This window comes from Capricornis sumatraensis, chromosome 4 (assembly GCF_032405125.1).
Source record: "Capricornis sumatraensis isolate serow.1 chromosome 4, serow.2, whole genome shotgun sequence".
Lineage (NCBI taxonomy): Eukaryota > Metazoa > Chordata > Mammalia > Artiodactyla > Bovidae > Capricornis > Capricornis sumatraensis.
The window spans coordinates 95,004,708-95,020,033 of NC_091072.1; the positions used below are offsets into that span (position 1 = coordinate 95,004,708).

Here is a 15,326-nt window from a genome sequence, read left to right on the forward strand (position 1 = left end):
CCCACAGGCGGTCACGGTCCGGGTGCGAGCCTCGCTCGGGCCGGCAGGGGAGGGGCTGAGCCACGGCCCCGGCAGCCGCTGGAGCCCTTGCAACGGGATTATCACATGACTCGACGGCGGCGGTAGCCGTGGCAGCAGCCGCGCCGGCTCCGCGGGCTCGCTGGGTGGGCTCAGTTCCGCTCACGCAGGAGTCGAGCGCTGCGGGCAGGGAACGGACCTGCTGCAAGCTGCAGCCGCGCAGCTGCTCCCGGAGCGCTCGGCGTCTCCCCCGGCTGGGCCGGGGGCCCACTCCATGCCGCTCGGTTGCGGAAGTGTAGCGGGGGGAGGCGGCGGCGGCACGGAGCGCGGGAGGCCGGGGCTCGGCCCCCTGCAGCATTAGGCTCCGGGAGCCGCGCGGCGCGCCCCGCGGCCCGGCTGCCCGTGCGCCCGGCGCCCGCCGCAGCCTGCATGCCCCGCGCTGCGCCTCGCCCGGCCCCCGCCCCCGCCGCCGCCGCCGCCGCCGCCGCCGCCGACCCCTGCTCGCACCGCTGCTGCCGGGCGCCGGAGTAATATGCTCACTCGAGTGAAATCTGCCGTGGCCAATTTCATGGGCGGCATCATGGCTGGCAGCTCAGGCTCCGAGCACGGCAGCGGTGGCTGCGGAGGCTCGGACCTGCCCCTGCGCTTCCCCTACGGGCGACCCGAGTTCCTGGGGCTGTCTCAGGACGAGGTGGAGTGCAGCGCCGACCACATCGCCCGCCCTATCCTCATCCTCAAGGAGACCCGGCGGCTGCCCTGGGCCACTGGCTACGCAGAGTGAGTGCAGCGACACCGGCGGCGCGCCTTCTCTCCGCGGCCCTTCCCCGCACGGTTCCAGCTCTCCTCTCTCCTCGTTCCTTGGCCCCAGGGCCCTCCGCTGGCTGCCGGCGTCCAGGCCGCGGAGGGCACCTCTTAACTTATGCTGGCCATTCCTCTCTTCTCCTCCCCTCTCCCCCAGCCCCAAGGACGCGGCGTCTCCAACCCGGGTTTGGGTGGTGGATGGGTGGTGGGTGGCAGCGCTGGACCGTGGGAAAGCTAAGGCTGGACGCCGCTGTGAGTCTGAGGGCTGTGTCACTTGGAAGAAAGTGTGTGGAACAGCCCTGCTGAAGTTTGAAACACAGCAGGGAAATCTGGTGTCTGTGCGCCCATCCCCCCAAATCTTTGTGCCTCCGCGTGAAGTTTGTGGGGTAGAGCTTGGAGAAAGTGTCGCTGCGCTCGGGGTTGGGGCTTTGGGGGCGGTTGTCCCGGCGGCCGCGGTCCGGCGCTGGGTTGCACAGCTCAGAAGGTCTCTGTTTCTCAGACTTTAGCCTAAGAGCTCCTTGGCTTCTCTTTCTGTGGGTGGGAAAACCCTGTGCCTTTAGTGACTGCCAATACTGTTTCCCCCAGTCCTTGGGGAGGGGGCAGTTTCTTCCAGGTGTCTAATGATAGCATTTTGGTAATCAGCTTTGGCGATTAAGTGAGAGGTTGAGTGATTTACTATTTCAAGAACCGACTGAGTTACGTTGACGACCTGGAGTGGAACTGGGAAAGGAGAGAGGAAGGATTCTAATAGCCTCCCCACCCCCACTCTACAGCTGTTCCATTGAGCGTCTTATGAATGGTAGGACATGGACTGTTTATTTCCCCTATACAGCGTCATAAAACTGGGAAATTCGGAAGGTAGAATTTAGGAGACCAGAGTTTCGGGATTAATAATGACTCGGTGGGTGCAAAAGTGCACGCGAAACCTTGCCTGGCACACCTGCCCCTTTTCCTTTAACTCCACCCGCTCTATAATCTTGGCCCTCCCCCGCCGCTGCACAGCCTCGCCCGCTGATTGGTTCATCGGGGCACCAATCCGCTCTCCCGAAGCCGGGCGCTTTGATGCTGACCCTATTCTGGTGGCCCGGATAGCCCCGAGCAGGCATGATCCCTGAGGCTCCGGGTTCCGGGGTGACAGTTTGCAAGACGCTCTTCCGAGAACTCCGAATTCTGTTTTCCTTCCCCTTTCATCATACAGTTGTTTCCCCACGTGCTGAAATAAAAAACATGCATAAATGACGGTATGTGACTAGAGGGTGAAAAATATTAAACAGGTAAGAGTGATGAATGCTAAAAGAATAAAAAATTAACGCATGATAAAGGGCAGGCGTGGTAGAGAGCGTTGGGGTGAGGGAGGTACAAAATATTATTATACCTTTCAGGAGAAAACTAAAGCGAAAACACTTGTGTGGTTGAAAAGTGCCTTCCAAAGCAGCAAGTACTATTTCCTGACTAAAATACCACCTCGGACTCCGCCATACCCTCCATCTTGCTTGGAAGATCATTTGGACTTTTGCAAGGCAAATATCAACTCGGAGCAAAGTTTGCCCTAGAGTTCTGTAAAAGGGGCTCTGTGCCTGTCAGAATGTGTAGGGACCCATTGTCACTCCGGTGGGTTCACCAGAGCCATGGCACTTAGGTCTGAAGGGCAGAGAGATAAGCAGGCAAGTGGTGAGAAAGTTATGAGAGTTAGGAAGAAAGATGTTAAAACACAGTGTGGAAGCTACTTGAACACAGTTAAAGGAGTACCTCAGATAGCAAGAAGGAAGGGGAAGGGGGGAAAAAAACGATCAGTTTGAAAACTGTGGCAAGCAGATGATGTGCAAAGGGCTATACAGACTAGGGAATCTGAAATGAGACCCGTGGGAGGAGTTGTACCTCCTCCTACCTTGGCCTCAGTTTCCTTATCTCAAAGAAGCTAATCTTTTCCTTGGCTAGAACATAAGGGAGGTTCAATTGGAAGGTTAGAAAGGCCACTGTAAAATGTTTAGTTTTTAAAGCTAGTTATGAAATTAATATATACTTGTGAATTCAAGCAAAGACCTGTATACAGATGTAAGCGACCCCCCACCGCCATCTACCCAGACAATTCTGTGTTTGAGTAGTGGTACCTGCCTTTGTAGACTTAATTGGAGACACCTATAAATAAATATCCTGCTCCTCTTTTTCCTTTCTCAAATAGACTCAAGCTAAGCATGTTATTCTGTAGTTTCACAAAAGACTATGTCATGGACTTTATTCCAAGAAAATAATATAGAATGACCTCATTTTTTTGAAATGTATAGTATGTATACATTCATGAAATGAATATATACTATACATTTCAAAAGAACATACTATACATTTCATGAATGTATACGTACTATACATTTCAAAAGTAACTAGCATTATGCTTACTGTTTAGTGATTGTACTGTTTCCAGGTTTGTATCATATCCTTTGATTCTCACAACAATCCTGTGAGGTAGGTACTAACATTTCCGTCTTATAGATAAGGATACAGACACACTGAATGGTTAAGCAGCTTGTCCAGAGTCTTACCACCTTAACAGAGCCTGTATTTGCACTTAAGCGGTTTGACTGCAGAGCCCATAATACCAAACTACCTCCCTGCTCCATGGACTGTAGCCCACCAGATTCCTCTGTCCATGGAATTTTCCAGGCAAAGATACTGGAGTGGATTGCCATTCCCTTCTCCAGGGGAATCTTCCCAACCCAGAAATCTAACCCAGGTCTCCTGCATTGCAGGCAGATTCTTAACCATCTGAGCCACCAAGGAAGCCCAAACTACCTCCCTCCAGTGTGTTACACTATGGCACATCCATCCATATCCCGGATTAACCACTGACATTGTCTTGCCACTTCCCTTGTGACGAACTACTTCCTCAAACCTTGAATTGTACTTTGTCTTCCTGCGACAGTACATCCCGAATGATCAAAATGGTTGAAATAGAGAAGGGGAGAGAAAGACAAGTAGGAACTGTGGTTATGGTCAGAGGTGGCTGCCAGTAATACTGCTGAGGATCTACTGAAAGGAGGGATTATCTTTGTTTTAGAAGGTACCAGAGAGAGAGAATTGGTAAGAAGATTGCTCAGAGTGGGGATCAGAGGGGTGTGAGTCGCAGCCTGAATCACAGGTGGTTTGCTTACCTTTCTAGAAAGTGAGCTACTTTATAAGCCTTCCTGAGGAGGAGGAATTGACATCACGTGGTAACTGAGGAGTTAGAGGAGAGTTGAACTCTAGTGTTGAACTTTTGTATGGTAGAAAAAGAATAAAAGGAGAAATGGTCTAGTTTTTTGCAGTTTACTATTAATCCTTTTCAAAAGGAGTTGCTCTATAGGTTATGTTTAGTCACTAACTTGTGTGCAACTTCTTGCAGCTCCATGGACTGTAGCCCACCAAACGCCTCTGTCCATGGGATTTCCCAGGCAAGAATAGTGGAGTGAGTTGCCACTTCCTTCTCCAGGGGATCTTCCCAACCCAGGGACTGAACCTACATTTCCTGCATCAACAGGCAGATTCTTTACTGCTGAGCCACCCAGGAAGCCCCTCTATAGGTTATAGAACTAGCGAATTAGCCTATGTGACCCCTGTAAGATTTGGGGATCTAGAAACAGAAAACCCTCTTTTATTCAGTATTTATTGGCATTGTGCTACATGGAATTTCCTGGCTCCTCAGAAAGCCTCCTATTGTGGTTGAAAAGTTTAGCCATTTGTTTCAGGGCTGTCTGCTAGGCTCTAAAACATTACAGTTACAGACAATAACCACCGAGTTAAAATCTTCGTGAAAACATGGATTAGCAAGTTTTATTTTTTAGTTTGGTATTACATTACGGACTTAGCCTGTTAGACCAGCTCGGAGAGAACCACGGGAAGCAATGGTATGACCCAGAGACCTCATAGGGCAGCTGCTGCCTTTCTTTCTCCATAAGTTTAAATACTACCCAAGTGCTACAAGCACTTGGAAATGGGTTCCGTTTTTTAATGGGTTAGGACTGCTTTTTGACTTTCCTTCCCTTTGATCTGTTTGCCCAGCCTCTTTCCCACTGATGGTCAGTTGGACATAGAGATCCAAGTGAATGTGGAGCCTGTGCCTAAAACTACAGCAGTAGATAATGCCAGAGAATGTGCAGTGCTCTATGAAACCATCATATTCAAGTTTTATCAGCGATAGGTTTCTCTGCTTGTACAGGAAGAATAAATCATAGTTATAGCATCATTTTACTTAGATTATAGCTGTAACTATGCAATTTTTCCCAATTATTTTTCTTACAAAGCTGCCCCAGACATGGGTATTTAAAGAAAGCTCCTTTGAGAGCTTCTGTTAAATGTACATTATACAAGTTCTTTTTGTCTCATGAAGGTAGTGAAAAAGCTAACGAAATAACCTTATTTAAATCCAGCAAACAGCCCACAAATATTTGGATTTAGTTTGGAATCTGTAGGCTGTTCCATCTCCTACGTCACTGGCCCTAATTAGCAATTACACATAAATGACATTAGTTGGCTGTGTAGTGGTGATGACAGAGAAACCACTGTTTCTCCCTGGCCCCGAAGCTCAGAAATCCCCTGGCCTTTGTTTTCCCTTCTGACCTCCACTACACCCACCCCTCTTATACCTGGTAGCAGAGCTCCTCCCTGGGAACTTCCTCTTTGACTTGTAACTGAAGAAACTTGAGGTTCTCTACTTCTTGTTGGATAAGGGGGGGGGGGGAATGAATAGGGTGTACTATTTGCAGGGGAGGAGATTCACTTAACAGAGCTCTCCTTAGCAGTTTTCTGAAGACCAGTGCAAAGTAGCATAAAATATTTCACCTACCTTTCCACTGACCTGCAGAAAGGGTTAATTTCCTACTTTAAAGCAGGTGGCTAAGCTCTCTTCCATTTTTCAGATTATAATGAAGTCATTCCCTCTGGGGTGGAGCTCCTGGGCTGTTCCTTTTCTTAGAAAAATGGCTCCACTTCATCAATGACTGGTAATGCTCCAGATAGAAGATTTAATTCTTGTGAGATATTGTGTTTGTCCTGTGTTTCAGCCCCAGTTAGATAGACATCATCTCTGATTTTGCTCCACCACACAGTGCTTCCTTGTTATAGTTACATCAGTGTGCTATGCGTAGTGGGTCAGTCATGTTCTGCCCTTTGTGACCCCATGGACCATAGCCCTCAAGTCTCCTCTGTGCATGGGGATTCTCCAGGCAAGAATACTGAAGTTGACTGCCATGCCCTCCTCCAGGGGATCTTTCCCAACCCAGGGATCAAACCGGGTCTCCCGCATTGCAGGCAGTCTCTTTACTGTGTGAGCCTCCGGGGAAGCCCAGTTACATCAATATTGGCTGATAATTTAAAGCTGACTACATAATAGAACTGACTTCTAAAAATGTGTTATTCTAGACAGTTTAAAAAATTAACATATAATTGACATATACTGACTTCAAATGTACGACATAATGATTCAATACCTGCATGTACTGTGACATGATCACCCATTGTTTCGGCCATTGTGAGATAGTCAACACCCATTACCAACTCACAGATAAAATTTTTTTCTTGTAGTGCAAACTTTTAGTAGCTTTAAAATATACAGTACAGTGTTATTGACTATAGTCACCATGCTGTACATTACATTCCCAGGACTTATTTTATAACTGGAAGTTTGTGCAATTTAAACCACTTTCATTTCAGGCCCTGTCTGTGGCAGCCGTCAATCTGTTCTCTATGGGTTTGGTTGTTTCTTCTAAGATTCTAAATATTAGTGAGATCATATGGTGTTTGTCTTTCTCTGAATTATTCCATTTAATATAAGGCACTAAGGTCCATTCATGTTGTCGCAAATGGTAGGATATCCTTCTTTTTATGACTGAGTAATATTCCATTTTAAATATATATATCTTTTATATATATATCATATTTTCTTTATTCATTCATCTATCAGTTGGCACTTAGGTTGTTTCTTGGCTGCTATAAATAATGGTGCAATGAACTTGGAAATGCAGATACCTTTTTGAGTTAGCGTTTTGTTTCCTTCAGATAAATACCTACAAGTGAAGTTGCTAGATCATATAATAGTTCTATTTTTAATTTTTTCAGAGACCTCTCTATTGGTTTCCACATTGGCCTTGATAATTTACCTTCCCATGAATAGTGCACAAACGTCCCCTTTTTTCCACATCATTATCAGCACTTGTTATTTCTCTTTTTTTTTTTTTTGGTAATAGCCAGTCTCAGAGGCGTGAGATGGTATTTTATTGTGGTTTTGATTTGTGTTTCAGTCATGATGAGTGATACTGAACATTTTCTCATGGTCCTGTTGACCACGTGTATATCTTTGGCAAAATGTATCTTCTGCTCATTTTAAAAATTAAGGATTTGGGGGTTTTTTTGTTTTGTTTTGCTATTGAGTTGTATGAGTTCTTTGTATATTTTGGATATAAACTCCTTATCAGATATATGATTTGCAAATATTTTCTCCCATTCAATAGATTTTTTATCTTACTAATGGCTTCCTTTGTTGTACAGAAGCTTTGAGTTTGATGTAGCCTGTTTTGTTTATTTTTACTTTTGTTACCTTTGCTTTTGGTGTCAAATCCAAAAAAATCATTACCAAGATCAGTGTCAAGGAGATTAGTGCCTATGTTTTCTTCTAGGAATTTTCAATTCTTACATTCAAGTCTTTAATCCATCTTATGTTAATTCATATATGATGTAAGATAGTAATCTTTTTCTTTCACCTGTGTTGTCCATTTCCCCCAAGACCAGTTACTGAAGAGGCTGACCTTTCCCCATGGCGTATTCTTGGTTGTTTTGTCCTAAACTAATTAACCATAGAGTTGTGAGTCTGTTTCTGGACTCTCCACTCTGTTCCATTGATCTGTGTGTCTGTTTTCATGCCAATACCCTACTGTTTGTATTACTGTCACCTTAGTTTTAAGTTTGGAAGTGTGATGCCTCCAGTTTTGTGCTTGTTCAAGATTTCTTGGTTATTTGAGGTCTTTTGTGGTTCCATACAAATTTTAGGATGGTTTGTTCTATTTCTGTGAAAGATGCCGTTGTAATTTTTATAGGAATTGCATTGAATCTGTAGATTGCTTTGGGTAGTGTGGACATTTTAACAAAATTCTTTCAACTTATAGAATATCTTTTCATCAACTTGTATTTTCTTCAACTTAGTTTATTAGTGTCTTATAGTTCTTAGTATACGGGTCTTCCACATCTGTAGTTAAATTTATTCTTAGGTATTTTTTTGATGCAATTGTAAATGGAATTGTTTTCTTAATTAAAACATTTTAAAAATATGTTAATTTAAGAATTAAGTGTCTTTATGATTTTCTCTGATTTGCCTAATTTTAACAGATGACTGATAATTTTTCCCTTGAATTTATGAGATTTTCCCTCAGGAAATAAATAACATTCAGCTGCTTCCTTTATTTTTCTCATCCAGTCAATAAAATCATTGCATTCCTATGCTGGGTCCATAATTATGACATAGTCATCATCCTGAAGAGAAGTTTATGGCATAGTCTTTCCCCCTTTAGAGTTATTCTTTGAAATTAAGTTGAAATGAAATCATGTATTAAGATTATAAGAGACCAAAACTGGGGAGTGAGTGAAGTTGTTTGTTTTGTTTTGAACGTCTTAATGCTTCTGGGAAATTTCAAACCTCAGTATTTGGAGCATTAAGGTCACACTAGGGAAGCAAATTTTTCCTTTCAGCAAGTATTATGGTTAGGTGCCAAGTTCTCTGTACCTGAAGGTCCCAAGACCTTTATACATACCTATACAAAGGTATGATCAAGGAAGAAATTATCCTGGCACTTAAAATGGTAAGAAAGACTTTATTCAAGACTGTTGGCAGTAGGGACATTGTAATGGGGAGAGAGATAAGATTAAACTCCCAGTATAGTAAAGACAGCTGGAAAGTTATAACCCAAGAATGGAGCAATGAGGTCAGTGGATGGAAAATTACTAAGAGGAAACATCAAGGGTAGGGGGATTCTTGCTGAAGGTCAAGACAGGAGATGAGGACATTGATCAGAAATCAGGGGTGACCAGATTTGACTGCTGAGGACATAAAAAGCCAAATTTCTTATCTACTATACTAACCTTTTGTGAAATAAAGGATATTTTGAACCAGAAAGGTAGAGACATACACTCTTAGAAAGAAAAAAAAGTTTTTAGTTTCTTTGAAAATGTTATGCTCCTATTTTTCTCATTTTTCACAGACTCAAAACCATGTGTTTTACTTGTTCTGGAGGATTCCCAAGATCCTTTCCAGTTTTAAACTTTGTGAGTTCCTGGGGTTAGGCTGAGAACCAGTCTTCCCTTCCAGACTGAGGTTTTTCCCATGGGGCCTGCTGTCTCCTTCACTGTGATTTTAATTTTGAATAATTTTCCTCCAGCATTGTTATGAAAATTTTCAAACATCTGGAAAACTTTAAACCATTGTATACTTAGCACACATATGCCCACCATCTAGATTCCAAAATACCCATTTTATTATATTTGCTTAATCATTTGTCTGTCCATCAGTCCATTCTTTATATATATATATGTATAAATTCTTTACTTGTTTTGGTTGGTGCACATGGCTTCCTCTAGTTGTGGTGAGCAGGGGCTTCTCATTGCAGTAGCATCTCTTGTTGCGGAGCACAGGCTCTATGGTGCATGGGCTTCAGGAGTTGCAGCACCCAGGCTCAGCAGTTGGATCTCAGAGGCTCTCCGGCCGGCGGCTTCATAGTTGGGGCCCGCAGGCTCAGTAGTTGTTGCTTACAGGCCCTAGAGTGTGGGCTCAGTAATTGTGGTTCTTGGGCTTTGGTTGCTCCAAGGCATGTGAAATCTTCCCAGACCAGGGATAGAACTCGAGTCACCTGTGTTGGCAGGCAGGTTCTTATCCACTGTACCACCAGGGAAGTCCCATTCTTGTTATCTTTAAGTGTATATCTCCTTTAGTCCAGTGGCTTTGATTCATGCTATTAAGTTATTTTCCACAGTAAATTAAAAGATAGGTTTGAGTAGCTTTGACTTTCTCAGTGGAGAAAACCACCAAACCATCAGGTCTTCATCCATGTGAGGCGGAGGAACCCCAGACTGAACTTCTGCGTTGGCGTCCTGCAAAAATGCTCACTTAATCCATACGCTTCCCATAATTTAATACTCACGCAAAAGAGAGTTTTACATGGGGTCAAATTGAAAAGCAGAAATAGAAGACACATCTCTTTGATGTGCTCTTGTTCAATTAAATCAATAGGAAAAATTGGTTTAAAACTTGAGTCACCTCTCTCTTCAGCTGGTAGCTAGGCAAGTGAATATTAACTGAGGAGCACGCTGTTCAGAAAAGATTTCAGAATCTGTTGCCTGAAAAGTGCTTCTGAATAAGAAAGACTCCATTGAGCTATGTTTACCTTACTTCTGAAGTAGATGTAATCCACTAGCAGGCTTAGGGAAATTAAAGTACCTGCTTAATTGCTCTTTTTCTGGTGTGGAATGTGAATCCATAGTGCTTTCTTTGTTATACTATTTCTGACTTAGTGTTTTTCTGAATGACTGTAAAATTTAAATGTTTTCTTTCTATGTTATTTGTGAGAAAAAATATTACTACTAAGTTGCATTTGTAGAGGTCTGTATGACCCCATGGAGTGTAGCCTGCCAGGCTCCTCTATCCATGAAATTTTCTAAAATTTTCTAGGCAAGAATCCTGGAGTGGGTTGCCATTGCCTCTTTCAGGGGATCTTCCCAACCTAGGATCGAACCCGAGTCTCCTGCACTGCAAGCAGATTCCTTACTTGCTGAGCCATCAGGGAAGCCCCATATAGTCCATGTATATTTAAATATAAGCACTTGCTATCCATTTTAATAAAAGGAGAATGAGCCCCAGAGAGAACTTATGTTACTTTAGAACCTCATGCAGTCCCATGATCCTAGAGATCATGGCTGAATCATTGAACCTGACCATTCGTTGTGTGAAATTATTCATTTATGGACATCATATTCTCATGAATAAAATGCCACAGAAGAGAGTATAATATATTCTATTATTCAGAGGAAACAAATAACCTCTAATCTCTAGGTGACTTAAAATTCCATAAGGACATATTAATTAGCACATCAAATTTTATATGAAAGGATAAGTTTCAAAGTTTTTAAAAATAGTTCTGTTGAGTATAATACACTTTAAAAAATTAACTTTCATAATATATGTGCATTTCCTATGTTTAAAAGTCCAGACATTTTCAAAATTACCATCGTTTCCTAACTTCAATTAGTCGCCCCCCCCACCTCATTTTATTGTTTTTGGAGACCCTGTAAGTCTTAAAACCACTTAATAGTTCTTTCTCTTAGTTCATGAAAGTCTGTTCATTTTACCTAGTGGTGTTTTTCTAAAGTGAATAAATAGATTATGTGTTTTACTATTAACAGCTACTTAAACATGAGGAAGTAAACAAATTTTGAATACTGGGGCTCAAATCCTGAGTCAGGTTTGATGAGACAGTCCCTTTTAACATTTATTTTGGGAGTACTGTTGTGCTCAGTTTTGTCCCACACTTTGCTGCCCCATGAGCTGTAGCCCACCAGGCTCCTCTGTCCATGGTATTCTCCAGGCAGGAATACTGGAGTGGGTAGCCATTCCCTTCTCCAGAGGGTCTTCCCGACTCCGGGACCAAACCCAGGTCTGCTGCATTGGCAGGCAGACTCTTTACCACGGAGCCACCTGTGCAGGAGATGCAGGCTCAGTTCCCCCGAGAAGGGCATGGCCACCCACTCCAGTATTCTTGCCTGGAGAATCCCATGAACAGAGGAGCCTTGCGGGCTGAAGTCCATCGGGTGGCAAAGAGTCAGACATGGCTGAGCATGGGCATACATTGGGAGTTCTGTTACCTAAAGTTCTTAGTTTCTACTTAAGCGCAATCAAGTTTGAATGGAATGTTTCAAGTTAGTGAACGTTGGGGGTCAGCGAGGGCAGCTGCGTGGGCTCCTGCAGGGCCGTCTTGGGGAATTCGTGCCTTGGCGTCTTGGACTAGTCAGGTCTCATGGAGCCATGCTAGCTGGCTGGGCCGTGTAATGAATGTTGCAGGGCTCTAGGGCCAGCAAAGAGTTCAATTATTTGCCAAGCCGAGAGGACCAAAGTGATTCGTGCACTCTGTAGCCCTTTCAGAGAGTTGACAAATAGACATTTAAGCTATTGAAAACTGGTGCATCTCTACCAGGTCGCCTTTTTCATATAAGCATAGGCGGAGGAAAATATCTCAGATGAAACATTGATTTTTTAAATGAAAGTGCTGTGCATTGTTGAAAGACTATATTTAAGTAGTCTGCCACAGTGTACTAAATAATCATTCTTTGCCTTTTTGAAAAGGCAAACAGTGACAAGTTATATTTAGAACACAAAACTGGCAAAAATAAAAGAAAATAAATGCTTAGCAGGAAACAGATTTTTAGGTATGAGAAATATGAATAGCTCATAGGAAGATGTGAGGGGATGGAGGGAACCAAATCGGTATTACTACAGAAAGAACTATTAAGCGGGGAGTTTTGTTTTGTTATTGTTGGTTTGGGGCCTCAGCACACCACTTTCAGGATCTTAGTTCCCTGACTAGGGATCAAACCTAGCCTCCCTGCTGTGCAAGCACTGAGTCTTAACCCCTGAACCACCAGGGGAGCCCATTGTTTTTTTCTTTTTTGTTTCTATAAGAGGAAATAGCCACAGTATTTTGTTGCAAATAAATAGCCTGTGAGAATGAACTCTAAAATATATGTTTGGAAAAAATGAGCAATTTTTTCAGCCCTTTAGGACAGCTTTTACCCTGTAAAGTAGGGTTTAGAACAGAGCCAAAGAGCCTGATTAGATGGGCTCTTGGCACCCTGCCCTGTGATTATTAATAATGGGGCCATGCTGCCTGGTTGTTAGAACCAGGTGTCGAGTTGGGCTGGTGATTCAGTGCAGCAGCAAATGGGAAGGAAAGAAGAATTGGCAACTCCGACTATAGCAGCTGGTGTTTATTTTTTAAACTATCTAGGTGCTCAGATGGGGATTGCAGGGGCCTATTGTTGAACCCCTGCCCCGCCTCCTATCTCAGTGCCCCCGGTCATCAGGTCGGTACTGACAGTGCCACTTGGCCACGCTGTCCCGTTCCCACCTCGCATACCATCTGAAGTCCTGCCCTCTGCCTTGCCATCCTCTGGGGCACCAAGGAGGGTGTCATTGGTCTCTGGGGGCCGCTGAAGCTTCCTTCCAGTCTTGGTTCCCACCTTCTCGCTATTACAGACCCTTTTATTTATTTTCTTGGATGGATCCCTCATGGAAGATTTTACCCGGCAAACTGTATAAAATAAGTATTGCTGCCCCTTAACTTTTTTTAACCAGGTGCAATATTTTCTAATCAGTAGGAAGGGTGGGTGTGGTGATGATTGCAATGAACTGCTAGCATTTAAGTCAAACTCAAAGGATTAACCATTGTTTTATTACTGTATGAGTCCTTACTATCCACAACCTATTTTTCATTAGCTTTTTCCTCTTTAATGTAAAATAGCTTACGTCTCTTACTGCTTCCTTCCCTGATGATTTTTATTTTTTTAATGTGGACAATTTTTTGAAGTCTTTATTGAATTTGTTTCCATATTGCTTGTGTTTTGGCCATTAGGCATGTGGAATCTTGGTTCCCTGACCAGGAACTGAGCCCACACCCCCTGCATTAGAAGGTGAAGTCTTAACCCCTGGACCGCCAGGAAAGTGCCCCCTTCCCTGATTCTTAAGAAGCCTGGACCACACTGGAACTCTGCTGACAGGCTTGGCTTTTGTACCTCTGGGTTTTCAGCTCATATTCATGTTGAGATTATTTTGTTTGGGATTCACATGTGTAGCACATTACTTCAAAGTCCCCAACGTCCTTTTCCTTGTTGAAAAACGATGTTTTAATAGTTTTATTTTCTTGGCTCACAAAGTGCTGCAAGTTACCTGAAAAGTCTGATGCTTGTCAGCTGTAAATTTAATTAAACTCCTGCTGAGAATATTTTTATTTTCTAACAGAATTTTGACCCTTGGGCGAAAGTTGATCTTGAAACAGTTTCTATCATCCCCTGACTGTGGATGAGAAGAACTTAAAAACATCTTTAGATGGCTTCTGACCTGCCAAGGTGGTGAAAGGCATTCATCAGTCAGGAACATAGATTAATATTTTTATAATGATATACTTTTTTCTCTTATTGCAGAATTGATAGGTGTTCATTGTAGGCACTTTCAAAGTCTTAAGTACTATGAAAAACATAAACATTACTTATAAATTCTATCACTTATAATTATCTTAACTGGTAATTTGTATCTCATTTGTATTTGTTTACAAAATGGGGTAATTCTACATACTGAGTAGTAGTTTTTTCATTTGACATGGAGTTACTGGAGTGACTATCTCCTCATGTCAATAAATATTGTACTCTGTTGTTTTTAACAGTTACATTGTATTCCATTTATGATTTTAACATACATTTTTCTTGGGTGATAGCCAGTTTTTTTTTTTTTTTAAACTACTAAAACAGTCCTGGAATGAATAGCCTTATAGCTAAAACTTTGTTAAACCATACTTTTAAAAGTGGCATTTTCTTCTGGGGAAAGTGTTCAAATTGGACTTTTCCAGTATTCCTAGTGACTTCAGTAGTGTGAAAATATCAGCGTTCAGTGTGAACGTTGCTTCATTGTTCATTGTCATTTCAGTGACGCTGAAATGTCATTTATGTCCTTTATTTTAAAGTACTTTACCAAAGTAATGTTTCTGTTGATCCAGACTTCTTTTTCAGATTTAGGATTAAATTATGAGGTTTAGAAAAGTGACCCTTAAGGACTAGTTTAAAACCCTACTCTGAAGAACTGCTCAATGCTTTTGCCTGTCTCCAGAGCTAAGGCACTCATTGGCTGTCATGCATGTGATGGATAAATGATAACATCTCTTATTTTTAACTGTTTAACTTTTCATGAATAATCTTGAGGGCATGGGCATCAACATTTTAATTTCTTTAATACTTAATACAGAGTTGTACACATTAATGCTCAAATATAAAGACCAGAAATAGTGGGGACATAATCAGTAGAGTTCTTTTAATGTCAAGTGAAGCAAAGATCACCTTTGTTCTATAGGCTGATTTCAAATTATGAGCTCAACACCTGGGAGTATAACAGTTATCACAGTATTTACAAATTTCAGACCTGAATCTCTGAACATTAGTAAGTGTCTATTGGAGGCATTGCATTGCATTCCCTGCATCAGGACTGCCCTGTGAGGAAGCAGGGAAAGGTACATCTAGCTCTCTGACTCTTAGCCAGAGGTAAGCAGTGAGAACAGATTCTTCTAGAAAAGCAGATTCCGTGGTATACGAGTGGCTGGAAGTGAAAGTCTGCATGGACACTGCATTTGGAAGCCCACTGAAGTTTCTGAACATTATCCATCCTTTCTCTGCTCTCTCATCTGCTCAGCTTTTTTTTTTTTTTTCCTTTCCTTCATTTTCTTTCCTTCATAGTT

The 15,326-nt window shown here is 42.7% G+C and overlaps 1 protein-coding gene across 1 annotated transcript in view; it reads left to right on the forward strand.

Moving 5' to 3' along the window:
- Positions 1-550: 550 nt before the first annotated feature.
- The window catches only part of PPM1H (protein phosphatase, Mg2+/Mn2+ dependent 1H), a 293,423-nt gene continuing 278,647 nt past the window's right edge, over positions 551-15,326 (forward strand). The window contains exon 1 of the mRNA XM_068971237.1: positions 551-795. Within this exon, the coding sequence (XP_068827338.1) occupies positions 551-795 (245 nt within the window). The remainder of the gene's footprint in view (positions 796-15,326) is intronic.